Source organism: Barbus barbus (assembly GCF_936440315.1).
Source record: "Barbus barbus genome assembly, chromosome: 21".
In the NCBI taxonomy this organism is placed as follows: domain Eukaryota; kingdom Metazoa; phylum Chordata; class Actinopteri; order Cypriniformes; family Cyprinidae; genus Barbus; species Barbus barbus.
Genome location: NC_136749.1, coordinates 27,974,816 through 28,002,438, shown reverse-complemented (window position 1 = coordinate 28,002,438; position 27,623 = coordinate 27,974,816). Strand labels below are relative to the sequence as shown.

General features: G+C 37.1%; 1 protein-coding gene across 8 annotated transcripts in view; it reads left to right on the top strand.

Annotated features, from left to right (window-relative positions):
- Positions 1 to 25,139, top strand: part of LOC306887911 (DNA-binding protein SATB1-like) — a 57,516-nt gene extending 32,377 nt beyond the window's left edge. For all 8 annotated transcript variants that reach the window (XM_079445942.1, XM_079445945.1, XM_079445941.1 and 5 more), the window contains 5 exons: positions 3,127 to 3,339; positions 6,537 to 6,608; positions 7,258 to 7,413; positions 20,058 to 20,264; positions 22,838 to 25,139. In XM_079445942.1, the coding sequence (XP_079302068.1) occupies positions 3,127 to 3,339; positions 6,537 to 6,608; positions 7,258 to 7,413; positions 20,058 to 20,264; positions 22,838 to 23,404 (1,215 nt within the window). In that variant the 3' untranslated portion in view covers positions 23,405 to 25,139. The remainder of the gene's footprint in view (positions 1 to 3,126; positions 3,340 to 6,536; positions 6,609 to 7,257; positions 7,414 to 20,057; positions 20,265 to 22,837) is intronic.
- The last annotated feature ends 2,484 nt before the right edge of the window (positions 25,140 to 27,623 follow it).

Sequence of the window (27,623 nt, the reverse complement as noted above, 5' to 3'; positions counted from 1 at the left end):
GCTTTTATTTTGGCAGAAAGGGAGTCCTTAAAGCTTCTGCTTTTTTGGCGTCCGATTTTCGTTACAAATCTTGTAAAATGGGTGGTACTTGCACATATTGAGCTTCCGAATGCACAATATAAGAGACCTAAACTCACAGCGCTTGCAGAAGTGGAGCATTTACTGTGAAAGCCACAGATAACGAGCTGCACACTTGGAAATGAACACAGTGCTGCGCTTTGCTCTGAAACACGTAGCACATATGTTTATTTAAAGTGATTTAATTTTGATGTTTCATACAGCCCAAGCATGTACTGTAGAGTGATTCAGATCAGTGTTTTATATCAGTTAGGATGCTGTCTTTGAAGGCCACTCTCTATGTAGGTGGTGTCCAGTAAGGCAGCTCTCTAGGTTTTGGAACAGAGCCATTAAGAATGTTGTTTTGGTAGATGTCTGTCAAATAATTTTGTTAACGATTATAAATGCTGAATCATATCCCCAGCTCCGCCCCAGCCCCATCAGCTGTGACATGTTCGTGTGATGCTTGCCACTACACGCTCTGTACATCATTAAAATTCAACCGTGCCTTGCCAATATAGTGACAACAGAACACTCACAGTTGGATGCTTTATCAGCTTTTGTTTTGGGATCAACACAAAGCACCCAATCGTCCAGTAAATGCCAGGACAAAGAGCGAGTGAGCACTTTTATCACAGATATTGCATCTCATCCTTCAATCAGAAACTTCCTGGCAGGAGTAAATGATCACTAACTCATGTCTTTGGGTTCACACACCCATGGCTTTGACCTTGTTTTTCGTCTCTGTACGCAATCTGTTGTCAGCGTTGAGCAGGGACAGGACACTTATTAGCGGTGTGAGCTAAGGCAGACATCACTATTATTATTGCTCATTCAGACTATTACATTTTCCAACCAAAAACTCATTTCTCACTGCTTGTCCTGTGTTATTGTTAATGAAACCTCAGATTGTGCAGAGTATTGAGTGAGGTGTACGCATTTATGGTTTTAGCTCAATTTGAGAATTTACTATAAATTATTTGAAAACTGAAAGTTTTTTTTTTTTTTATGATACTAGGCAAAATTACCACAGAGTATTGCCTGATCAATATATGAGTCAAATACTATGAGTGGAAATCATCAGCAATAATCTATCAGTACCTGGGTCATGATAGGTTAATATTATGATGCTTTTGATGCTTCATATTTATTTTGTAGTTCTTAAAATCGATATACATTTAGGGTCAGATTAAATTTTTTTTTAAAAAGACTCTAATACTCACTAAGACTGCATTTATTTAAATAAAAATACAGTAAAAAGTCATATTGTGAAATTATTACAATTTAAGATAATTCTATTTGAGCATTTATTCTTTCATGAATAGAAAGTTCAAAGCATATATTATACAGTGTAAACACCTTTACTGTTACTTTTGAACAATTTAATGCACCCTTGCAAAATAAAATTATTAATTTCTTTCAAAAGAAAATCTTACTTGCCCCAAACTACAGTTTGAGTTTGGATTATTGTCCAAAAAATAATAAATCGAGCGTGTCACTGTACGTTTTTCTCAAAATTATTATTGTGTAAACTAGGGTTATTATTGTTTCCTAAAACCAAAACCCTAAAAACAGTGCATTACTTCGAAAAATTTTTTATAGAAAATGATTTTATTTCAGCTAGTTGCCAAGGCAGCAGTTCTCATTTTCATTTAATTTAAGTTAAAATACTAAAATAACTAAGACTAAAGCTTAAACTAAAACTTAATAAATGCTATACAAGTGTTAAAAAAGAAAAATGGATAAACTAAAAGTTCAACTGAAAACAGAAAAATATGAGAAGAATGTACATAATATTAACAAATTCTAATAGTAATAGAAAAATAGTTTATCAGTGATATTAAAATTACACTGGTGGAAAAAAGTTTTGGCAGTGATAATATCTGTACCATATTGTGAAGTAAAATATCACATAATCATAATACATGAAAGCCCCTAGCAAACACTGGGAAAGTTGTCAGACAAACTCAGCATTGTGGGGTTTTTTCACTAGTTGTTATTAGTACAGTCCCGCCTTGATAAATGTCTGCCATCATCAGGTGAGACAAAGAGAGACGTACCTGGCCGTGTGCCAGCGGCGGGGGGTGGGGGCTGGCTCGGCCGTGGACTGTCACTGCAGCACGCATGAGCGACAGTGGGAAGATAATGTCTCGTGACGTTCTGCATAAAACCCCCGTTTGACAGGATGTGACTTTGATGTTGTGTTAGAGCGATAGGAATCTATAGGAATCAGAGGCCGCGTCACGTCAGGCGTGTTTGCACAAATTGGTGTTTAGTTGCACTCGGAAGAATTTGCAACATGCATTTTTTTGTTTCCACAGAGCTCTTAAATATTTATTGTACATTCTTCCGCACACGTGAATGGTGGCTGCTTGTGATGGCATGCTGTGGCGTCTGAGTCAAAAAGTTTGTGGGTTTGGTGGCCCATTTTTAGACTTTAGTTTGCATCAACCTTGATGGTGTTTGATAGTATTTGATGGAAAGTATAACTGACTAATCCTAGTTTAGCAACTGTTGCCATCTACCAGATTTTCAGCTTTTTCTCTTTTCTAATGTACACAACTGATCAAAAATTTGGGTCGGTAATATATTTTTTTTAAGTGGTTTTGAACATCTCGGATTTATTTGATCAAAAATACACTAAAATTTTGAAATATTATTACAGTTTAAAATAAGTGTTTTCTATCTGAATATATTTTAAAATGTAATTTATTCATGTGATCAAAGCTGAATTTTCTGCAGTATTCCTCCAGTCTTCAGTGACTTTAAGAAACGTTTCTGATTCTGATTTGCAATCTTTGTAGTTTTAATGACATTACGGAATAATTTAACTTGTTTGTAAAGAAAGGCTTTGTAATGTTATAATAGCACTGCATGAGCATATTTGACAGAAAAGCACTTTTAACAGAAATATCCAGTTCATTCCTATGGGATATTCAGGTGGGCGGAGCTTATCGACGGGTCAATTGCTTTGTCACGGATGGAGTGGAGAGAATGTTTTAATTGTTGCACTTGTACTGATTGCTTTTTGCTAAGAGGGCGATGCATGTATTTCTGTGTCTCTCCCAGGGTCTTCTGTCTGAGATTCTTAGAAAAGAGGAAGACCCCAAGACAGCGTCTCAGTCGCTCCTAGTCAACCTGAGAGCGATGCAGAACTTCCTGCAGTTACCGGAAGCGGAGCGCGATCGCATCTACCAGGACGAGAGGGAGCGCAGCTTGACCGCGGCCTCTGCTATGGGCCCCGCGCCCCTCATCAGCACCCCTCCCATACGCCCTGTCCAGGTAACACGCTCACAAAGATCATCTTTTTTGTAATTTGTAGAGTAAAATATGTGCTGTAGTGTTGCACCCCCTTGATGCAAGGCAAAAAACTTTTTTTTTTTTTTAGCCTTGTTTTCCAGTTAAAATATCTATGCATCCTTAAAATGAGATCAGTTTATTTGGATAAATGTTACTTATCAAAGACATAAAGAATATATCATGAATTAGGCTCATTTTTCTTACTCCATTGGCAAATGCTTATTTTTTTCTTGTTTTATGCATAAATCTAACAGATTTAAATAGGTTCTCTGTCTTGTTTATTTATAATTTTATAAAAATTATGAGTTATCTCTCTATAAAAACTCAAAACTAATAAAAATGACAAATAACAAAATGCTAAAACTTAAAAAAAATTCAACATAAATTATGAAAATAAAGTCTAAACAAAGTTTTCTTACTCTGTTGCCAGATGTTTTTTTTCTTGTTTTATGCATAAATAAAATACATTCAAGAAAATGTATGTTGATTTAAGGATGTTTATTTTTACTGGAAGGCAAAGCAAAAATATAGATTTAAATTTTTTTTGGAATAGCGTGCACTGATAATTCATTCACAGTAAGACCACAAACATGCATTAACAAAGTAAATGGGGTCATGTTGAATTTAAATAGATTCTGTATTCTCACTTATGTAAATGTGGGTGGAATTGAACACTCAGACTCAGTTTCAGCACAAATATTCAGCATGCTCTCACTCACTAACATAATGAGTGATTAGCTAAGGTATGTTTTTCATCAGTCATCGTCAGAGTATTTGCTTTGCACACACTGGACCTCCACCAACTGCAGGAAAAATGACTTCATTTTAATATCAGAATTACTCACAGCAGCTTTACTCACAAGAAGAGAATTTAAGATTGTACTAACAATGGAAGACTGGGGAAACCTGTTTGGTAAAGGCCATTGTTTTTGCAGTTGTGTTTGGTGTGACCAGTGGCCCAGAAATGATGCACTGTGGCTTTAAATGACAGTGTATTATAGTAATGTGTTGGTCAGGAGCTCACACATGATGGTTTATACAAACACACAATCACAAGGACACCATTACAACCCCACAACTAGAAGTCTGTGTTTACAAATTACGAGTGACATGCAGTCAGGTACAGATGCATTGATCCAGAGGTGAACAATGCATTTTCTAATGCAAGACCAGGCACTAGTCAATTTTGAGATTTGTTTATTTGTCTATTTTGCTTGTGTGACATGACGGCTTTAAGCCTATAGTGAAAAGAAAACATCCAAAATATACATTTTAAATGTTTATTACATTTTAATCTATTTGTGGTTGTAAATTTTAATGACAGTGCATGTCTATAAAGGCTTCACTTCGTTATATTCTTATTTATATTTCTAGGCATAAAATGTACACATATACAATTTTATGCCTAGAAACATGGTGAAAAGGATTTTTTTTTCTGGCCATTGTCAATATTTATTTGGAGTCAATATCAATAAGTCAATATCACTTATGAAGTGATAAAATTAAATATCCAAAATCCCCTCTGCATAAATCTTTAACTCTAATGTCACCTTTAATGTCAACAAATTAAAACAATTTGAAACTGGCTTTATCCAATGTTCCAATTTCTGTTCTGTAATCATATAATGCATCTTTTGCATATTTAAACGTTACATCTCAGAAAACTTGTAATACAGGTTATTAATAGTAGTGTTAGCAGCAGCTTGAAATATTACATTTATGCATTGTAAGCGTTGTGCATTTAGCAGGTGCTTTTATTCAAATATTAAATGCACCACCTTTATCATTAAAATTCTGTACAGTTATTAGCGATTACCAATGCAAAAGTGTCAGTATATCAATGCATCTGTACTTTGAGGAAACGTTTAGTGCAGGAAAGATCTCAGGAAGTGTTTCTTTCACTCCGAACTCTTCAAGCAGGGCTGGAAAGGTATGCAGAGCCTCCTTCAAACGCAGTTGAGTGTGTCTTAGTGGATCGGACACAAAGCCTTCCTGTGTGTGATGGACTGAGGAGGCTCTTTTATACAGGAGAAAAACTCCCTCACACACACACACAGAATGTGTAAAGACTGAAATGTCATCAGTGTTCAATCAAGCGTGCACGCATTTGTGTGCTCTTGCGTGCACCATGTCCTAGTGTGTGTGTGTGTGTGTGTGTGTGTGTGTGTGTGCAAACCAGATGCTGCTTTCCTGTTCAGATCCCATTATCAGATGGTTCTGTAACCTGATTATTCGGCAACTGCGCCTAATTCGTCAGTCTCGTACAGAGCTCGGCAAAAGTCTCCATTATCTGATGATATTTGTATAAATTGGTGAAATTTTGAATCAAAGGGCATATCGATGCACTGCTTGACACATATAATGGCTGTGTTCCCAAACATAGTGTACTTCCTTGCTGCATAGGCAGCATACTAACTGAAATGGGTCGTCATTAGTAACTGCTGTGGAACATTCTACTTTAGCAAAAAGCATAATAAGCATCTAATAAGCATAAAAATGTTTAGCCGAAACAAATATTGGGTTATTTTCATATTCTAATTTAATATAATTGATTTGATTTAATTTTATTAATACTTTTCGGTATTTAGTTAACTTTGTCTTTTGTTGAACATGCCATAACGTCAGATAACGTTTTGTCTGGATTTTTTTGCATAAAAATGGATGCGATAAAGCAGGCCCAGGTAGAGGAAAGTGTTTGGATGCATGGCAGCTTGATGCTGACAGATATGAGTGAGATGTTCGCTGTAAATCAGCAGGGTGGCATGTCTTACAGTGCTGCAAGGCTTTTATGACGCCCATAAAAACAGATGTGAAGGTATGTTTCCCACATACGTTAATGGATCGTCAGACAGTGTGTGTGCAAGTTTGCACACGCTCATCCCTTTATAATTAGATATGGTCACAAAATAACTCAGCCTAGATACTGATGCTTCACATGTAAATGACTGCTGTAGGTGCCGCTGACAGCCTCTTCAACGGTTCTGCGGTGGCAGTTTGGAGCACCTTCATGTTTAAAAAAAAAAAGTTATAGCCATGTTTGCAAGTCGTTTTGCTGCAGAAATAGGGCTGCTGTGATAAAAATCTGATAATGTGTTACTAGAGTATTCTGATCAGATTTGATCAAGTGTTATTTTAACCAGTTGTTTTACATATTTGTGTGTGTGTGTGTGTGTCCACAGCCCAGAAGAGAGGAGTGTAACAATGTGAGACCAGAAGACTGGAATCCCAGAATTCCAGTGGGCATCTCTCCTGTGAGTGCACATATGGTACATTGTTTATGCAAAAAGTGATGCATGGTTTTGTCCTTGATTATAAACCTTTGTACACATATTATTTAACAATTAGCTAAAATAATAATAAAATGATCAAATAAATGGCAAATGCATATTAATAATTATTCTTATTTCTATATTATTTATTAAAATGATAGTTGTTGTTTTATTATTTCATATATTGTTCCATATACATTTTATATAAGTTTCTAAGGCTGGATTTTATTTGATAAATATATATTAAAAATAAATTCAGTGTCACATGATCCTTCAGAAATCATTCTAATATGCTGATTTGCTGCTTCAAAAACATGTCTTCTTATTGTTTCTTATCAATGTTAGAAACAGTTGTGCTGCTTCATATTTTGAAGCGTTTATTTATTATATGACTAAATAAAGGTCTTTACTTTCACTTTTGATCATTTTAATGCATAAATTAATACATTTATCTTACTGCCTCCAAATTTCTGAACAATGGTATGTGAAATAATAAATATATTGTTATTATTTTTAAATTGATCTATTTATTTGTTTGTTTGTTTATTTGTAGCATTTTGTTTGACAGGTGCATTAAAAATGTAAAAAGTATATCCATCTGCTTAACTTTTTTTTCTTCCTCTTTGCTCAGGTGAAGCCAAGTCCTCTGACCTCGGAGTGGAACGGGAAATCGGAGAACTGCGTATTAAACATCAACTCCTCCATCTACGACGAGATCCAGCAGGAGATGAAGAGGGCCAAAGTATCTCAGGCCATGTTCGCCAAGGTCGCCGCGTCAAAGAGCCAGGTAACGCCCGCCCCGACCTTGCCCCCGCGCTCCGACTTCGACTTTCACTAGCCTGTCACGCTCAAAGCACTCGTCCGGTTGACAAAACATTGTCAAACATTTCTGTGTACAGTCTACAGAAAGCTCAGATAGCAAGATAAAAGCGTAAAAGGAGAGCTTTGTTAAGCCTCGCAGGTAGCGCAGCGCCGTAATGACTTGCGCCGCTTTATTGTGGGTTTGCGAACAGCAGACAGTGTTGCAACATAAAACAAATGTGTTTATATAATTCAGCTGTGCAACGACCACACCGTTATCTCACATAGCGAACAGCCTTCTGCTGAATACAGGCCTCTGTGAGAGACATTACCGTCTGTTTTAGCCTATTAAAACTAATTAAAGAAACGCAAGGCGAGCCCCATTATTAAAGGTTTCACATATCTATGTGCACACTTAAAGATTTTCACAATTACATCAGATGGGGGGAAAACGCGAATAAAAGCCCTAAATTATCTAGAAATATCAGCAGGTTTTTGCTGATTGCACTGATTACGGTGCCAGATACTTTTGTTTCACCAAATTACAGTTTGATGCACAAACCACTGTTTTTGTCGAAGGGAGTTCAAAGACGAGAAGGGTGGAGGAGAGAAAAGACAAACCCGGGGCATTTATTCGCGTAAGATTCTCGTATAGAATGACGGTTTGAGAGAAAAGAGCCCCCACTCTGCCTCTCTCTGCAGCCCTGCCTGAGCCTGTGTGCTCCATTCATGGCTGGTGTGAATGTGAATTGAGCAGCAGATAAGAACTGTGCTAATTACGCAGCTGAAAAAGGGGCCTGGGAGAGCACTTATCTCCGGCTCCATCTCGTAATGTGCGCTCCCCGGGCAGCTGGTACCCCCTCCTTCCCATTCCCAGCCCCCTCTGCGGGGCCCACGGGGGCCGCCGGCTGAATGTCCGGCCGGTGCCGAGCGCCTGGCGGAGCTGGTGCAGACGCCGAGCGATCATAGTTACGAAACGGCCGCTGCGGTGTCGTAATTAGCGGTGGGGAAACTCTTTTCCAGTTGAGGCGTGACGATTGAAGAATCGTAGAGGGAAGTCGACTGGTATCGGCCGTGATTACTGTACGCTTTCACTGTGATCGGTCAGTTTGGTCGCATTTTGGGTGCTTATAATGAAGAATAGTGATCATTCTTGTCTAAAAGTACACATTTAGTCATTTTACAAGGCCACAGGCCAAAGCTACTTTTCTGATTGTCATCAATGTTGAAAACCATTGTGCTGCTTTTTATTTTTGTGGAAACCATAATCCAATCTTTGAATTCTTTGATGACTAGAAAGTTCAAAAGAACAGCATTTATTTGAAATAGAAACTTTGGTAACATTATAAATGTCGTTACTGTCACTTTTGATCAATTTAATGCATCCTTTTTTAATTAATTTCTTGTAAAAAAAAATTTTTTTTACTGACTTCTGAATGATAGTGTATGAAATAAATATATACATTTTTTAATGATAATAATAATAATATTTTTTTCTATAGGTTATAACTGGCCAAAGCAATATATGAATGATGTTCTTAACACTTGCCTTTTTAGAATGTAAAAAAATTCTGAAATGCTAATTGAAGTACAATTTAAGTAGGATGACAAACTGGTTAACACTTTACAGTAAGTTCCTGTTAGTTAATGCATTAACTAAAACTCAAAGTTTTACCACAATCTGCCTAAATATAAGTTTGGCATAATTTGAAGAAATTATGACAGAAATGTATTGTACAGCAGAATGCACTTCTAAAAGTATTAATATCAATAATATAGTTATTAAAACATTATTTGTTGAGGAATATCACAGTCTTCAATTTTATCCATTTTATTTTATTACATTTTTTAAAGATTAATAAAAAAAATTAAGTTTTATGTATTGATATGACCATCACCATTTTTGTTTTTATTTGAATTTGTTTTAAAACATAAAACAGAATTCAGCAAAAAATAAATCCAAAAACCGAATTTGGGAAAAAAATTAAATTGAATTTGGGAAAAAAACAGATTTCATATAATTTCATTTGATTATATTTTAAAATATCAGTCAAACTGTTAAAGTTTTATGCACTCATATAATTATCACAGTTTTAAATAACAAATTTGTACTAAATCAAATAAGAAAATTTAACTGAAAGCAGAATTTGGGGGAATTTTTCTTTACTGATTTTAGGAAAAATAAAAACAGATTTAGTAATTTAATTTGGTTGATCATAATTGCATTTGGTTTACATTTTAAAAGACAATATAAAAATAAATAAATAAGCAAACAAACAAAACTGAATTTGGGGGAAAAAAATTAAACCAGCCTTTATATTATCTAGGGTCCATTTAAATAATATTAACAGATGCAACTTTTGATTTTAAGATTAAAAATGCTTTCAAAGTATTTTTCATAATTAGTTCAACTACAGTTAACTAATGTTAGCAAATGGTATTTATTGTAAAATGTAGCCACAGACTTAGTTTGTGTCTGTCCCTCTCGCCCCCCTGCCTGGCTGAAGGACCTCGGGGTCTTGGACGGTGTGTGGTGGGAGGCGTTTTGCCGTATGGTTATCTTCCGTGGCGTGTCGGATTAATTGGCGAGTCCATCAGTGCAGGAATCCTCGTCCGTAGCGGAGGTAGACTAGCGTGTGCTGCAGCATTGGCCGCAGCACACGCTAGAGATCTGGCACAGGCCGCGGGATTGGCTTCCGCAGCCACGGGGCTCCAGGCTCGGCCCAGCTCTGCCCTCCACAAGAGCCATGGAGATGGGAGGCGCAGCACTCGTCCCCTGGGCTTTCAAAGCCGTAAACAGTAGTTTGAGGGGGTTAAAGAGAACCGTCGCATGTGTGTGTGTGAGCGTGTGTACCTGCTTACTCATGTGGCCGCATGTACGACTGTGGTCTAAATGAGTGTGTGTGTGTGCTGTTTATTGGGGGATGGGCACTGGATCGGAGCCATGTCGTCCCCCTCTCTGGGCACACATCCATACAGGACGTGAGTGCCAGGCTTTATCTATTTGGTGGCACTTTCATATTCCGAGTAGCATTTCAATTAATTTCTCGTCCTGCACCACAGAAAAACCACAGTTTTTGCAGCTTGTAAACTGAAAAAGAAACATATAAACTGTTTATTTGTATGCTCTCGTTCGCGTCCAGTGCAGAGTTCATGAAATCGTGACATTTTGGAGGTGAAACGCAAGCTGTTCCTAGTGGTGAATTTCCTTCCTTCCCTCCTTCGGTGCAGGATATTTTCGCCTGTCCAATTGTAGGTTTTATTTGAAGCATCGTTCATATGGCACAATTTATGAACCCAAGTTTAAGATCAACATGAAGTGCTGTTCAAAACTGATTTTCTTACATAATCTACAGATTTTTTTTTTAAGGAGTTAAGTTCTTTCTGAAAAACACATTTTATGCTTACCAAGGCTGCATTCCTTTGCCCAAAAATACAGTAAAATCAGTAATATTTTGAAATATTATTACAGTTTAAAATAGCTGTTAAAATTTAAAATTCCTGTGATGCAAAACTGTATTTTCAGCATCATTACTCCAGTCTTCAGTGTCACATGATCCTTCAGAAATCATTCTATGCTGTTTTACTGCTCAAGAAACATTTCTTCCTATTATTATTATTATTAATGTTGAAATCAGCTTAATATTTTTTTGTTGAAACCATGATATATTTCTTTCAGGATTTACTGATGAATAGAAATATTCTGTAACATTATAAATGGCTTTACTGTCACTTTTGATAAAATTATTGTGTCATTGATGAATAAAACTAATAATTATTATTTTTAAAAGTATCTTACTGACTCCAAACTTTGGAATATTAGTGTATGTCAAGTAAAATGTTGATTTTAATCATCATTCAATACATTTTAATTCTAATAATATATTAGAATAATAAATAATTAGATATAATTGTTATAAAAATGATTAAATTTCTGATTAATAGGATGGACAATAGAACCAGGGATATGGAGGGAGCAGTAAAAAATAAAAATAAAGGATGAAATAGAGAACGTTTATGGTTTTGAACGTTTATAGTGTTACAGTTTCCTTTAAAGATTAAAAATGATAAAATACAAATATTTAACAAATATTTTGGAATAACATGCAGTGATGGATCATTCACAATAATACCAGGAACACGTAATATGTAAAAAGGTTCAGTTTTGATTTCATATTGAGTAGATTTAGAGGTTTGTTAAATTCCCTAATTTTGAATATGAGCAATAGTGAAAGTGACGTATGACGGAGCAAACGCCACTAATACAGACATGACAGCGCTGAACTGGCATTCACAGAGCTCTGCTGGAGGTGAGAGAATCGAGAGAAGAAGGGCATTATGGGAGTTGTGCTGACACCCTCTGATGGTGAATACAATCATGGCCCCTGTTGTCAGATGACAAGCCCTTTAGAACCCAGAGCCATTCCCTCAGAGTGACCTGTCTCTCTCTCTCTGTGTGTCTGTATGTCTCTCTCTCTCGCTCCTGGAAGAGGCTGTGGTAATTAGCAGGGCTCTAATGAGACAGAATGTCAGTGATCTGCCGCAGTACAGGGGGGCAGGCGATAGGCCGGTGTGTGTATGAGGGAGGGGTAGAGGAGGCTGTGCCATCTGTCACTGAACGCCTGGCTCGCTGCTCTCTAGGGGGGAACAGTGGGTCGGCAAAAAGTGAGAGAGAGATATTAAAATGTGCAGGATAGATTGTGTATATCAATAGAAAATTGCAATTGTAATTTCAACTGGTGGTCGACCGATATGACCCAATTGACCCTTCGCAAAAACCCGCCCTCCTTAGTTACTGTTGCTATGTCCGACAAACAATGCCGCTCTCACACTACACATCATGTTCTCATGCAGTCAAACATATACAGTATTGTGGAATAAAGAGGAAACTTGACACGCAGGTTGCTTTAGGTATGAAACATGGTCTCAGCTTTCAAATTTTGTTGTTTTTAAAGAAATTAAAAAAATAAATACCGTTTTGTTGCTCTTTAATGGGTCTTCACAGATCACTGTATTGTCTCAATTCAAGCGGCATGTGAACCGATCGTCTTTTCATGTTTAAAGCACAAAATAAACATCAGAACGTATTTTATTTCAGCCGCGGGTAAGACGTCAACACACAATTTTTCAAATTTATGTCCACCGAAATTAATCTACTCTCCTATCTGATTTGTTTGCCGGACAAGATGGCGGATTCTGCGTTATGATTGGTCAAATCGCCTGTCAATCAAGCTCTTTGCGAACGTCAATTGTATCAGCTTCGCAGCCTTGTCACCATAAAAACGCAACATTCTAATCATAAAATTTGTTTTTTGTTTTTTGTTTTCAAATATTTTAGGAAATTTGGGTTGATAGTTTTTTAGTTTTTTGCATTTTTTCAAAATGTTTGTTTATTTAGTTTATTTCTTTTTATTAATTTTTCATCCATTTCCCAGTTGTTGTTGTTTTTTTTTTAATGGAAGCTACATTCGTTCAAACATTTAGACTATTAATTAACCACTATTCATCAACCTGGCCTATCAATCGGCCCAAAGATCTTGATTTTATTCACACTAGCTAATGGCTATGGCCACTTGGTCAGGTTGATTTGATAAAAGTTGATAGTTCTGATTTAAAATGTAGTGTAAAATAAGTGGTCTTTTAATTTTTCTGTCGCTTATTTGTATTACATTGTATTGTGCATTGTATCGTCATCGGCTAACCTGCGATCTGAACAACAGCGTCAGACTTTCTCTTCCAGGAAAATAAACCAGCAATATTGATGACATCATCTTGCACTCAAGGGTGTCGGGCAGATTTTTGTCTAGTAAAATTGAGACTGAGTCCTTCCCTCCCCCTGATAACACCTGCGTCTGACTAGCAAGTAGGCTGTAAACTACAGTCTATTGGCTATTCATTTCATCAGCTCTGTTTGAGCTGTTCCTGTGGGCGGGGCCTAAATCACATTTATTTGGCCTGTATTTCTAGGGAAGGTCTAGATGCATCGTCTGCAACCGTGTATCTGCATTTACTTTCATTAAGGCATGAGAACCCAAAGCCAGATGCAAATGAAATTACGCTCCTATATGGAAGTTCGGTCCTCCCTCATCCTGTTCCGACGGCCCCTATAATTTCACAGAGAATATATATTTTTCATTATCGTTGCTTCATTTTGAAGAGTTGTTTGTTTACGGTTATGAATTCGCTGCCTCCCAGGGGCGTGTGCGAGGCAGATGGGAGCGGCGGGCCTGTGAGAGCGGAAATAGGGCCATGACTGTTTATTAATTGATTTATTTATTTATCTGGCTGCCTGGTTATTAGGTTGCCTGGGAAACAGCTGCAGTTCCCCTGTATTATTAAAGACACAATATTCGTGAACCAGAGACCCAGATGTCTGGGAAATTAATTCCGCGTATGATTTATCGCAGCACGCGCCTCCAAACGAAGCTTTTTCCTTGTCGTTTAACGCGTTCGTTGACCGTCTTCTGGTTCTCCGGCTTGTTCTCCATCTGTCTGCTCTCTCTCTGTCTCTCTCTCTCTCTCTCTCCTCAGCACGTAATGTAGCGTTAGAGGTGGCCCGGTTTCTCGCGCTCTCCTCTGTCAGACCACACAGGGCTTGTTCTGAGGCCCATTCTCGCTAATCTGATCAGGCAGGCAAATACGCCGGGAAAAGCGGCTTTAATGATCCCCCTAATTACCTCAAGTCAATACCAACTGTATTATTAGACTCCGGGAAAATATTCCATTAGGGTCCCCCCTGTGGGACTCCCCGCACGTAGCGATGTCACGCGCCGCGCGCCCCCATGCTTGTAATTAATTTTATTTACACACGCAGGAATGCACAAGGTCGCACCTGCAGCCCGGAGCCGCCTCGCCCGGCCCCCGACTCGCCCGCTTAATCAGATCTGTCATAATTACCATTCTGCATGCTTCTGACACACGCTGCGAAATATTTCAATTTAACTGCAACCAATGGCTGTGGCAGACGCCGCTCTGCTCGCCATATATATATATATATATATATATGTATACACACTACCAAAATGACACTCTGACCCTGCGCAATAAAACATTTCATCAAACGCTTCAAAAACCTCTGTCATAAAAGTTAACAACTTGATATAGTTTTGCCGTTTTAAAGCAAACTTGTGTTAATTAAGAGTGCTGTTGGAGCTGACATGTACAATTTGCAGGTTTTCTGCTGTTTTAATCTATAATTCAATAAGATCAGGCATGATTTATCTGCTTAATTACTCTCTGATATTAGCAATTAAACTCCAGCTTTGAATTAAATCTCAATCACACGCTTATAATTGATGGACTAGCGTTTTCTCATAGGTTGCTTGTGTGTCGAGGGCTCCTTGCAGGCTCTTTGTTTGAATTATGTTGCGATCAACCTACTTACACTTTGTGTTGGGGTTGTTTTGTGTTTTCCTTCAGGTCTCTTGAAAAAGTTAACCTAGTTACAGGCCACCAGATCTGCTTTATCCTCACAGAATTTTGTAGAAAAAGTTGTTGACATTTGAAGTATTTATAGTTGTTTTTTGGCAGTTGTTTTTCAGTTAAACTCACATTGGTGGCCATTTCTTTATTTACTACATCAGAGCAGGTAGTGCAGACTTGCACAAGATTTTTATTTAAAATTTTCGAGAAAATACCAAGCAAATATGATTTGCAAATACAGCTAGATCTTTATTTTGTTGTTGTTCACTATCCTTTCATCATCTGCTGAAATACATTTGTATTTTTATTTTTTTTTTGTAAAATGATTTGCTTAAAGTGTAAAATATTTACAATAAATTTACTTGCTTTAATATTTTATTTTCTAATGCAATCTGAAATGCAGCTTAAGCATCCAAATATTTTTTGGGGCCAAAGTGTATTATAACTTCTAGAAAGCTCACAAGGAACATATTAAAGGCGTCATGCATGTCGTTAAGCAGGTTTTCGGCACATACCCTTTTGTGTCTGCTTAGAGATCTCAGATAGATAGATAGACAAACAGAAAGGCATTATTGACCCCGAGGGGAATTTTTAATAAAAACCGCGCTATACATCTACATGTTGCAATCAAACAAGGCAAGACAGAACACGTCGTTCTATAGCATTAAATACGTGGTGAGAAATATGAACGTGCTACACAGTAAATGCTCTGAATAACTTCTTTCTTGAGCAAGTTTGTTCTCTACTCCTCTTCTACTGTTAAATACAGTTATGGCAACAGTTTGAGCTGAAAGAAACAGCTGTTTATTGCTTAAATGGAAACTCTCTCTATCACCCCCTTGAGTTCGGAGGTTTGTCAGTGTTTGTAATGCACTCCCATTTTAAATATATTTGTAGCCCAAGGATGAAGGCAGTAGGAGTGTTTGCTTGACCACATCTGTGGAGAACGGATGCGTTTCTGTGTGTTTAGAGTTCATCTGGGGCACTGGCCTCATTTTCTCTTCCTCCATGCCAAGACCATTTGAATAAATACTGGGAGCAGATCTATTTGCATAGTAAGATATCCAAAAAGGCAGTCCGTTCTCGGCCTATTTTTGGCCCCCTCTTTTTTTTTTTTTGCTTATTGTTGCAGAAGATTCACATATGCTGCGCGAGCGCATAAATATATTTCTGCCAACAGATGGACTTGACGCGCATGCGGCGGGTCCAATTCCTTCGCTCGTACATCCGCAAACCCCACACACGTTCGCTCTTAGGGCCCGGCTCGCAGACGAAAACAGGTTTGAACATACTGTATTATCTTTTGAATTGATCTGCATGACACTGTCTGCCAAAGCTGAGTCGGTGCCAGATTCAGGAGGGGCGGTAGAGCAGGAAACAATAATGCTTTGTCTGTTGAACACTGCAGCCCTCTGCCTGACATCAAGATGTTTGTTTCTCGCTTTTTGTTTTACTTCAACGCGCTCGAGACTGAAGCCATAACAATGGATTAGCATCTTTATTTAAAAACAATGGAAAAGAGCGAAAAAGAAAGAATAGTTCTTTAACATCTGCCCCCAGACTGCGTTTTTTGACAGACGTCCGCGTGAGTTTGTGTGTTTGTTTAATAGAGGAGCCCGGGTACGCCCTCAGGTCTATAGGGGCCGTATCTCCACCGAAACTTGCTGACTTGTTTGAGAACGGCAGCCAACGATGTGATGACTGATAAGCCACCAACCGTGGTGTAGAGGGCAGAGCGCTGATCTGACATTATAATTAATATACTTTATAGTAAGCGAAATTAGGATTGGTGTCCGGAGGTGTACTGTTCGTCAACTGTGGACACTTGTGTATATATTCGCAATATATAGGAAATCTAAAATCTAAAATAAAATTACATGTATGAATAATTCCTACGTTTTTAATTATTTATTGAAATAAATTTAAATAGAATATCAAAACAGCAAAAATCGTCAACTATGTGCACATATTTATACATTGTGTTTAAATGAAATAAATAAAATTTAAAATAAAATAAAATTTAAATGTAATAGAAAATGAAGAAAGAAATATTTGTCAAACTATATTTGTCTCTGTTTTTAGTTATTTATTCAAATTAAATCATTTAAATTAAATACTTAAAATAATTTAAATTAAATAATTTTGTTGCTAAATGTTTAATTTAATGTTGTTCATCACTTTCTGATCAACTGTTAAATAATTTATATTTTGTATAATTCATTTATATTTATTTATTTAAATAATTTACATTTAATACTTAAATTCAACTGTTTTAGTTTCTATTGTTTTTTTCTATATTTTTGGTTATAAAATATAAATGAAAAATTATATAAAAAAATTTATTTATATTTTTATAGATTATGTAAAAAATATAAATGAAAATAGATTTTTTTTTTCTCGTACTGTTTGCGTGTTTTGTTTTTTTTTTTTTCTAGTTTTATTGGTGGTATTTAGTGTAAATTGATGCTGTTTGATGCTATTACCCTCACCGAGAGGTACATTGCCCTCTTAAATAACTTCAATTTTGTTTTAGTTTGTAACTTTAAAGTAGCTTCTTACTTTTCATTATGGGTAGTTTATACCGTAGCAAGTAAATTTCCCAATAACCTTGCCAAATACTTATCTCCAGTACTATTTTCTCTAAGGTATTTACTGGACGATCATCACTAACCAAGTAAACACTTTTAGTGCATAGTAGAAGTATACAAAACTGGGATGCGGCCCAGTGATGCTGGGGAGCTGTTGGCCGATTCGGTGCGGGTGGCGACATCGAGGTCCAAGTGATTTGAGAGACGGTATCATCTCAGGAGTCTGAGGCCTGGCAGAACAGGGTGAGCGGAGGGGACGATAAGGAGCAAATGAGATAATAAAAAGGTGTTGATGGTGCCATGTGACTGTGATGTGGAAAACCGCAACTGTCTAGGGCTCCTGAACTCAATCCCAAAGTTATTAATGTGTTCGCTGGCATCTGGGTCCGGGCGAGGGACATAAACACCACGCTGTTCTCTCACAGTAGTGTCCTGTGCTTGTCTCATTGGCAGCTTGTGACCGCTCGGCCCTCACATGCATAGACACACCGTATCCTGCTTAGTCGAGTGAATCTTATGCATGAATTCAGCCATTGTGCACCAGAGAAATATTTTTATCAGAATGTACCACTGCTATTTATACCCCGAACACAATGGAGGCTCTGGTGGGCTGACTGGACCCTCTCTTCACGTACCACTTGACCCATCCACCCGTCCACGACCTTTATGGAGGTTTGGGTAACATAATCTTATAAAGTTGTAAATGGGTGAACTTTAAAACAAAGTTGATGCCTAATGAAGCAACTGGGAACTAATGAAGCGCAACCTCTGAACAATTTTTTACCATCACTTGCCAAGCTATAGTCCGTGCTAGATCTACATGACTAGTTTTCCTATCCCCATATTCTCCAAAAATAAACATTATCCTTTATACTGTTTCTCAGATTTGACCGACCAAATCCCAGTAATGTTCCCGTTTCCAGGCCGACTCTGTGCGAGCGCTCACTGTTTATGGTAAGACAGTGGAAGCAATGCAATTGGACAAATACAAGCGCTTTTTCAGGTCTTCAAGGCCCAGAGAGCATTACACTGTCCGTGTGTCTGCCCAATGCAAAGTGTTTACTGTTGTGTCTTTGTTCTATAATTCAACAGCATTAATGCTAATACCTCTGTTGACTTTTTTCAGTTTGGTTGCATGTTGATTTTATTTTATTTTTTTGGTGGCTCGTTCTTTGGCTCAGTGGGATTTGTTTGGCGTTTTATCCGCAGATGTTTGATTGAGGATTATTTTACGATAGTGTGCTTAATGGCTGCGATAAGGTGTGTGCGTGTTTGAACCGCGTCGAGCTACAGACATCACAGCAGGAACAGGACTCAAATCCCCATGCGTGCAAATAAAACAAAATGCGACAATAAACGTGGCAGAGGAACAAGGTGAGCTGTGATGAGCCTCTTTCGCTCGCTCTCTGGGGCTTTACATGGCTTTTGGGAGGAGCAGGAACATGGGACAACAGAAATGCTGAGTTATCTTTGCCATGCAGCGCTCTGGTGTGGCTCTGGCTCTGGCTCCTGCTCCGTGTGTGTGTGTGTGCTGGGTAATCCTGCGGAAATGAAAGGTGCTGCCACACACTGGCCTGGAGATTACGGCATCACGTTTGTAATTGTGCCAGGAATCGACTGCTGGAACACACACCAGAGCTCCCTTTTCCTCTTTTCTTTTCCTAAAACTAGGATTTGATGGTTCCAGTTCCTTAACCAGTCTATTAATGATTCTTCTAGTACTTTTCAGGAAGAAACTCCTCTCTCAAACTAAACAAAATCAGTATTTAGCATATATACAGTACATAATTTGGTTTACTACATTAGTTATGAAGGTATTGTGTGACAAGTTATTAAATTTGTTCGTTTGACTCATGCATATTGATTATGTGATTGTTCACATAAATGTTTTGTTTTTGCATTGCAGCGATGCATAGTATAAAATATAATAATTATCTCCTAAACAGTAGGGCAGGGAAGGTATAATGTTCAAATGGAAACTGTACTCTTGTATTTTATGTAATTTTCCACCTTATGTGATTATATAAGAAAAAAATAAAAATATTTAAATGAATACAAAATGGGGAAAAAATAGTTCAAAGGTTTGGGTCCAGTAAGATTTTTAATACTTTTATCAGCAAGCATGCATTAAATTGATCAAAAATGACAGTTGAGACAATTAAAATGTTACGAAAGGTTTCTATTTTAAATTAATGCTGTTCTTTTGAACTTTGTATTCATGAAAAATATACAACAATTTCCACCAATATATTAAGCAGCACAACTGTTTTCAACATTGATAATAATCAGAAATGTTTCTTGAGCTGCAAATCAGTATGATTTCTGAAGAATCATGTGACACTGAAGGCTGGTGTAATGGTGCTGAAAATTCAGCTTTGATCACAGAAATGAATTCGGTTTTAAAATATATTCACATAGAATACAGTTATTTTAAATTGTAATAATATTTCACAGTTTTCATCAAATAAATGCAGCTTTGGTGAGCGTAAGAGACTTCTTACCAACCTCAAACTTTTGTAAGCTAGACATGAAACATGAAATGTCTTTAAGTTGTTTCATTTTAACTGGAATTTGTTGTTTCTTTTTACATCTGACATGTCGTCTTCATGTTCTCCTGTAGGGCTGGCTGTGTGAACTTCTGCGCTGGAAAGAGGATCCGTCTCCGGAGAACCGCACGCTCTGGGAGAACCTGTCCATGATCCGCCGGTTCCTCAGTTTATCCCAAGTGGAACGTGACGCTATATATGAGCAAGAGAGCAACGGAGGACAGCAGCACCATGTGGACAGACCTCCTCACCTGATGCACATGCCCACCGACCCATTGCAGGTCAGTGTCACAAACACACGCAATATGGCGCAGTGGATAAGACACATGCATTTGGTGTGAGAGACCCGGGTTCTCCACTGTGAGACACCAATGTGTCCCTGAGCAAGACACTTAACCCCTAGTTGCTCCAGAGGCGTGCGACCTCTGACATATATAGCAATTGTAAGTCGCTTTGGATAAAAGCGTCAGCTAAATGAATGTGGGCCGGTATCTTTTCAAAAGGTACACCTTTGTCTGTTATTTACACCTACAAAGTGCATTTTGGTACCTTAGGTGTACATATTAGTGCCTAAATGTGACCGCTTTTGCACCCTTTTTTTCCAGAGAGTGTAGTATTCGAGTTATTTTTCCTGGCATTTCAACTTGAAATGGTTTACATATGGTAACCATATGGTAATGGCTTATTTATTTTTATTTTGACCAAAAACGTGACTAATTAAGTCTGTTTATGATCATTTGAAGTTTGGAGGTGCCGTAGAACTTTTTCAAAGGCTGGTAATTTTGCGCTCCGCTGCTGTGCAAGCAAAACAGTCATTAGCAACATCATTTGTCTGCATTTAGATATTAAGGACAGCTAGCTATTTTAATAAATTCATCACTATTCCGAATCCATATTTATTCACAAAAATCCAACAGTTCTTGTGGTTACAGCTGCGTGTTTGATCAGATATGATTTTGTTTACCTGCAAGCATATGGTCATTCCAAGAAAATAGCATGCGAGGAAGAGAAACATTTATTAAATCCATTTTCACCACTTAAGGTGATGAGATCCATGCATGGCTGCTGGAGGTTTAAAGATTTGCAGATCAGATGTCTACTAAAACATGTGGTTACTCTTGACAATAAGGTTTCATTAGTTAACATTAGTTAACTACAGTAGTTAACATTAAACTAAAAATGAACATAATTATACAGCATGTTAGTTCATATTAATTTCAACATTTGCTACTACATTGAAAAAACAATGGTGTAGAAAACAATTTCACTCAGAAATTGCTAATAAATTTCACAAATAATAAAAAATATGGGAAGAAACAATGAATTAAACATGACATTTTGAACTAGAAAGAGTGAAATAGTATTTTCTTGTAAAATATACTCCAATAATAATTTTATTAGTTATGCAACTCTGAAAAATTATTTTAACGTACATTTTAAAATCAAAAGTTGCGCATTAGTTAATTCACTGTGATTAAACACTGTAAAACACATTTCACATGGTCATTATTTTGTGAACTAATTAAATTAATGTCAAGACCTTATTTTAGTGCCAAGCATTTACATAAATGCATGCATAATAATGCCATAAAACACAAGATTACGTAAAGTACAGTGATTTTACCATGGTTAAAAAGATCTGAAACACAGACTTGCATTGAATGAGGGAACTCATAGGATTATGGTAGAAACTTCTGCTTCATTATTTGTTTCAAAATGTCAAATTGCACTTCAACTTTAATTTAACTCATGTCAGATGTTGACCTTGATGTACAGAAATCATGCTCATGTTCCATTTATTTCTGCTCATTGTATTCCAGTGTCTTTGATATGTTATCAGGAGACTGGCATATTTACACAAATGTTATCAAGTGTTCCCGTTCCTCTTGGGAATGTCCTAGGAAAAGCAGTCTGTATGGTGTATGGAAAACAGCAGCTGCCGGTTACAATGGCCTAAACTCGCAAACAATGGCGCATTTCAGAGCAAATGTGTCATATGTTTACACCGACGTGAAAGTGGCCTAAACACAGACACCGATAGCGCTCACACGCCGCACATCTCTCGTGATGAGATCTTGCCACATATTGAGGCTGTATTTACCGCAGTAAGCAACAGCTTTTGAATAGGGCTTGATAAGCAATCAACAGACCGGCACTATTTATACGAATATTCTGATGAAAGAGTTCGCTTTCGTGCTAACAGCCGAGCATTAACAGAAACAGGTAAAGCTATAAAATCCCCTCATCTGATTGCTAAAGGTGGGCGACGTAACCAAAATCATATATCAGAATATGAGTCATTTTATAGCACGGTAATGGTATATTTCACAATATGGTTATTTTTGCTGGAAATTCAATTAGAAACTTTTCTTTCTCATCTTGCCGTCTCTGTCTCTCACTTAAATGTAATATTTTGTAAATTTATTTAATTTTGTAATTTTTATTTATTTATTTAATTTGATTTGATTTTATTATTTTAGGAACGCAAAAAATATCAAATTATGAAACACGAGTTCAAAACATAAGACTCAGAAGAGTGACTTTGATACCTGCAGGTCTTTTGTAACTTTATTTTATTCAAACAAATAGATCAAATAAAGCCTAAAATGATTAAGTCTAACATTAGTGCAATAATCACAAATTAATAAAGACTTAAAACAAAACCAAAAAAATTGATCAAATTATTCCAAGCAAATAAATAAATGCATATCGTGGCAAAAAATATTATTAATGGTCGCTTGAGTTCAGATTCATTCAGATACATTGGATACGAAAAAGTATTTTAAGACTGAAAACTTGACAACGTTTTTGACAATGTTTGACATGTTGCATGTTTGTCTCGCGCCCCTCTCAGACTCATCAACAACCTTCCTCTCAGCTCCAAGTGCCGCTGCCCCTGCCGCACCCATCTCATCCTCCTCTATCCCAGCAGCCCCTGCAGCAGCAACAGCAGCAGACTGGACTGCGGCTGCCTCCACGGCAGCCCTCCACGGCTTCGCCCGCCGAGACCGAAGACGAGAGCCGCTGCAAGAGCCGCCAGGGCAACCGCATCTCCATGGAGGCGCTGGGCATCCTGCAGAGCTTCATTCAGGACGTGGGCCTGTACCCGGACGAGGAGGCCATCCACACACTCTCAGCACAGCTGGACCTGCCCAAACACACCATCATCAAGTTTTTCCAGAACCAGCGCTTCTACATCAACCACGCCGGCAAGCTGAAAGAACCGCCCTTGGGCTTCCCTTCCAACAACAACAACAAGGACGAGGGCCTGACGGACTTCAAGGGTGGTGAGCTGCTGACCGAGCTGGACGAGAGCGTGCAGACCAACAGCACCATGTTCTCCATTAAAATCGAAGAGCACCTGGCGCCCGAAACGCACGCCATGGGACAGGCCCAAACTGAGCAGGAGGCAAAAGAGTAACGGACGGCTTTCTTTTGCTTCCGGTTTTATTCTCGTTCACTTGTCTGTGTTCCATGAGCGAAACTGTAAGACTTTTTACACGAGACTGCATAATACAGAGATGATTAACTTTCACAGTTTTGTAAAGCGTGGATTATTTCACTGTAAAGACTCGTGCATCATTTCAATTATCTGCACAACGAAACAAAATGTAAAAAGAAAAATTCTAAAGGAATAGTTCACTCATAAATGAAAATATCGTTTCCTTTCAAGTGAATGGCGAATTGGGCTGTCGAGCTCCGAAATGCACAAAGGCATCATAAAATTAAATAATATTTTATTTTCTTAATTTTTTATGAATTATTTTTGCGGTAAATACAGCCAAAAAATATTTATTTTATGTCTCTCACTTCTCTCATTCTCTTCATTTCATTTAATTATTTATTTAATTTTTTCGAATGAACCTAATGGACAAATTATTCATAACAAATATGTCATGGTATGAGTAATTTTATATCACGTTAGCAGTATAAATTTCACAGATTGGTTATCCGAACTGCATTGATGGCCCCAGTTCACATTCACTTGCGTTATATAGAAAAAAGCGGCCAGGCTGTTCTTCGGAAGTCACTTTCTGACAGAATTTTCATGTTTGCGTGAACTATTCCTTCAAGCGAACAGTATGTTGCTGTGGATATTTACTGACTGCACTTGTTGTCTGTTGTTTTTACACTGATTTTGAGCTACTGATTTAAAAAAAAAAAAAGGAAAGTCAATGGAGTTTGATAGACTTTGATGTTTACGTATGTGATGTTAACTGGATTTTTAAGGAAAAAAATTGCATGAAATTGGAAGAGGGGTAGACAAAGGCCTTAATGATGAGGTACTGAGTCGAGCACTGCTAGCTAACGAGTTCTTCTCTTTGAGAGAGAGAGAGAGAAAAGGATGGCTCAGTCTCTGGATCCCTATGACCTGCCGGTAAACCGAGGGAAAACAGATCAGTCTTATTATTTGGTTTGAAGAAATACAAATATATATATATATAGACATATATTAATTGTAAAAAAGTATACAGTCTTAAAGAAACTATGCCAACAAATGCCTTGTACTATATGGCACTGCCGATGTTAGATTATTTTGCAAACCTTTGGTCACTGTAAAATCCTGGATTCCCACGGTTTCAAATGTGAATCACAAGCATCGTCCCGCATTATTTATTTTGCGTTCTGATGTAATTACGTTTGGGGAACGTTTCCGTCACCCGGCACTTTTCGTTTTACTGATCTTTTTCTATTTATAAATGTAATTTTGATGGGCAGTAAAATCAGAAGTGTCTTAACGTTTTAAATGGAAAATGTGCTTTAACGGTTGCCTAAAAAAGTGCTGTATGTCAAGCAACTCATGCTACGAGCTTCACAATTAATGTTGTATGCAATTTTTACTATCATGCAAATAAGCTTAGGTAAATGACTAACCTATAGAGACCACCTTAGAGAGAAAAACATATGCAATTTGTGTGAAAATCGATGTTTGCAATGTGTCTTCCTTTGGTTAACGATCCAATTCAAAGCTATTCCTGTATAAATATGATGTATAAAAAAGTGGTTCTTTTTTTATGAGTTTATTGCAATGAGAACACCAGTTATTTTGTTACGACTGACTGTTTTATAAGTGTTTCTCGGTTTCTTTATGCAGAAATGTTCTAACTAGGAGTGGTTCCTGATTGTTAATGACACAATTAAACTGTTTGTATTGTACTCCAAATCTTTGCGTTCATGTGCATTCGAGAATATCCGAGTCAGACGAGCGCTTCTGTGAGGAACCAACTCCCGGGGTGGAGGAAGGCGGGATGAAGTCGTATTAGAAGCGTGTTTAAGGGTAAATAGACGGCAGGTGTTAAGGCCCTGTTAATGAGCTGATCTGCAGGGATTGGCGGTGTAAAGCTGTGAAGGTGCTTTGACTTCCCCACGAACTCCAGGTGAAGCTCTGAGACAGTATGGAAATCTGGCTCGCCCATATGGAGGTAAATCATCGGTGACCTCTGTGATCACGGGTTGCCTGAAAGCATCACTGTGGTGTCTGCAGGCATCTTTAGAGATGATGATGATGATGGAAGGAGAAATGTTGACTTCAGGATGAGGGTAAGTTTAAATGGAAATAGCTCTAAACAATTGAACATGCAGCACAGTAAATGACTGGTTTTGCTTTTATCAGAAACTCTGTATATGCATATACGTGTGGCAGGGGATGAAGGCGAGTATGTACATAACTGTAATATATGAAACATGGTAAATACACAATTTTGCATTTGTGCGAGTTGTTTGCTAAACTGAGCACAACCGTTTGTTGTCGAACTCACAGCAGTTCATTATTATTGCAACTTTTTTTTTCTTTTAAAGTATGTGAAGTTAAATATTTTAATGTCTACTGTACACTAGCAGGTATCAAATTTCATGAAAATGTTAAATAAAATTCCTTACACCATAGAGGCCCTCGACTGAAATGTGTTCCAGTGACAGACAAGCTTCTCCTGTTTGGATTTTAGATCATAACTTTTCTACTTTGAAATGAATCTGATAAGATCACTTGAATCTTCTTAATATACTATATATTTTTTCTTTCTTTCAGTTTTCACTACAACCCCTAAAACCAATTAATGTTCTGATTTTAGAGCCTTACACCACATTAAAATGGATATTAATAGCAAAAACAGATCTGCATATAAATCTTTGAAACAAACGCTACTATGTCGTACTATATTAATAATAATAATAAAAAATCTAGTTGCCAAGGTAATCTTTCTCATTTTCATTTAGTTCAAACTGAAGTACTAAATTAACTAAAACTAATAATATAATTGATATGGGCATATAAAAAAAAAGAAGAAAAATTAACATGTTATATAATATATTTAAGTTTTTAATTATTTTATTTTCAGATAATTGCGATTATTTATTTTCTGTCACAAGTATGAGTGCAACACAAAATATACTCTGTGTATTATTATTATTATATTATTACTACATTATAAAAAAAGACACATGACCCTTTTCCCCAATTGTTTGTTTAAATAAAAAACTGTACATGGTGGATAACTTGCAATTTGCATGCAGGAATTTAGCATATGTATATACAGTATACATATGTTAGTATGCTTTTATGATCAAAGCCATGCTTTGAGAAAACTCAACTCAACAGGTTGACACAATAATGGCAGGTTTTGCCTCATAGTGGGAGTATGCAATAATCACCCATCAGCCCTTTGGGACTGCACAGTAAATCAAACAGGAAATGCAGCAGAAACACTAATAAAGGTATTATGATGTGATCTTTATGGACTGCTCTATGAAAATAAGTTCTCTGTCTTATGGCGCTCCGTTCACTAACTCCAGCACCTCAGCTGTCGGTTTTCATTATAGATGCATGGAGGCCACAGAAGCTGTGATATGGGCTCAATACTGAGTTCATGTTGCCCATGTACTTCCTTAAATGTTTTTGGTCTTTTTGTGAAGAATTCATCAGTGCATCAAGTGAAATTAAGCATATGGCAGATTCTACAAATGCACAAGAATTTGGTTAGACTGAACTATTTTTAACTACACTTTTAGGCCATCTGATAAGGACTTTTTCATCAAAATGCATTCTGGGATTATGATAGGCTACCTCCTAAAGGAGCTGTATTTACAATGAGAAGTAGTGTTGTTTTTGGTGGCCTGGTTTCATTTGAGTTTTAGTCTAGTCTTTGTGTGAAGCTGTCATTTTAGTTTTTATTAGTTTTAGTCACGTTCATACTCTTTTTAGTCTAGTCAAGTTTCAGTCAACTAAAATCTGAGCATTTTAGTCAGAATTATCCATGACTATTTTCTTCTAGTTTTAGTAGGGATATATTTGAATTATTTACTAATAAACTAGTGTTTTCTGTGTCAGTGTTGCAAAGATGAAGATGATGATCCTGATTGGCCATCTCCTCATTAGACGCGCCTTTAGAGAGAAGTGCATCTTCACAGATTATGATTATAATGAAAGTTTTTGTTTTTATTTATTTCGTTAAGTAGTAATTTAAAGCTTTCTATAGATGTATTTATCATGTCTGTGAGGCATGTATTTGCTGACTTTCGGTTCATTTTTGTGAAGCGCTCCTGTTCAAGAGGAGATGGCACATCTTTTTTTTTTCTTTATTTTCTAAAATTATTTTATATATTTTATAAAAAGTTGTATTGATATTGTGAGTGCACACAAA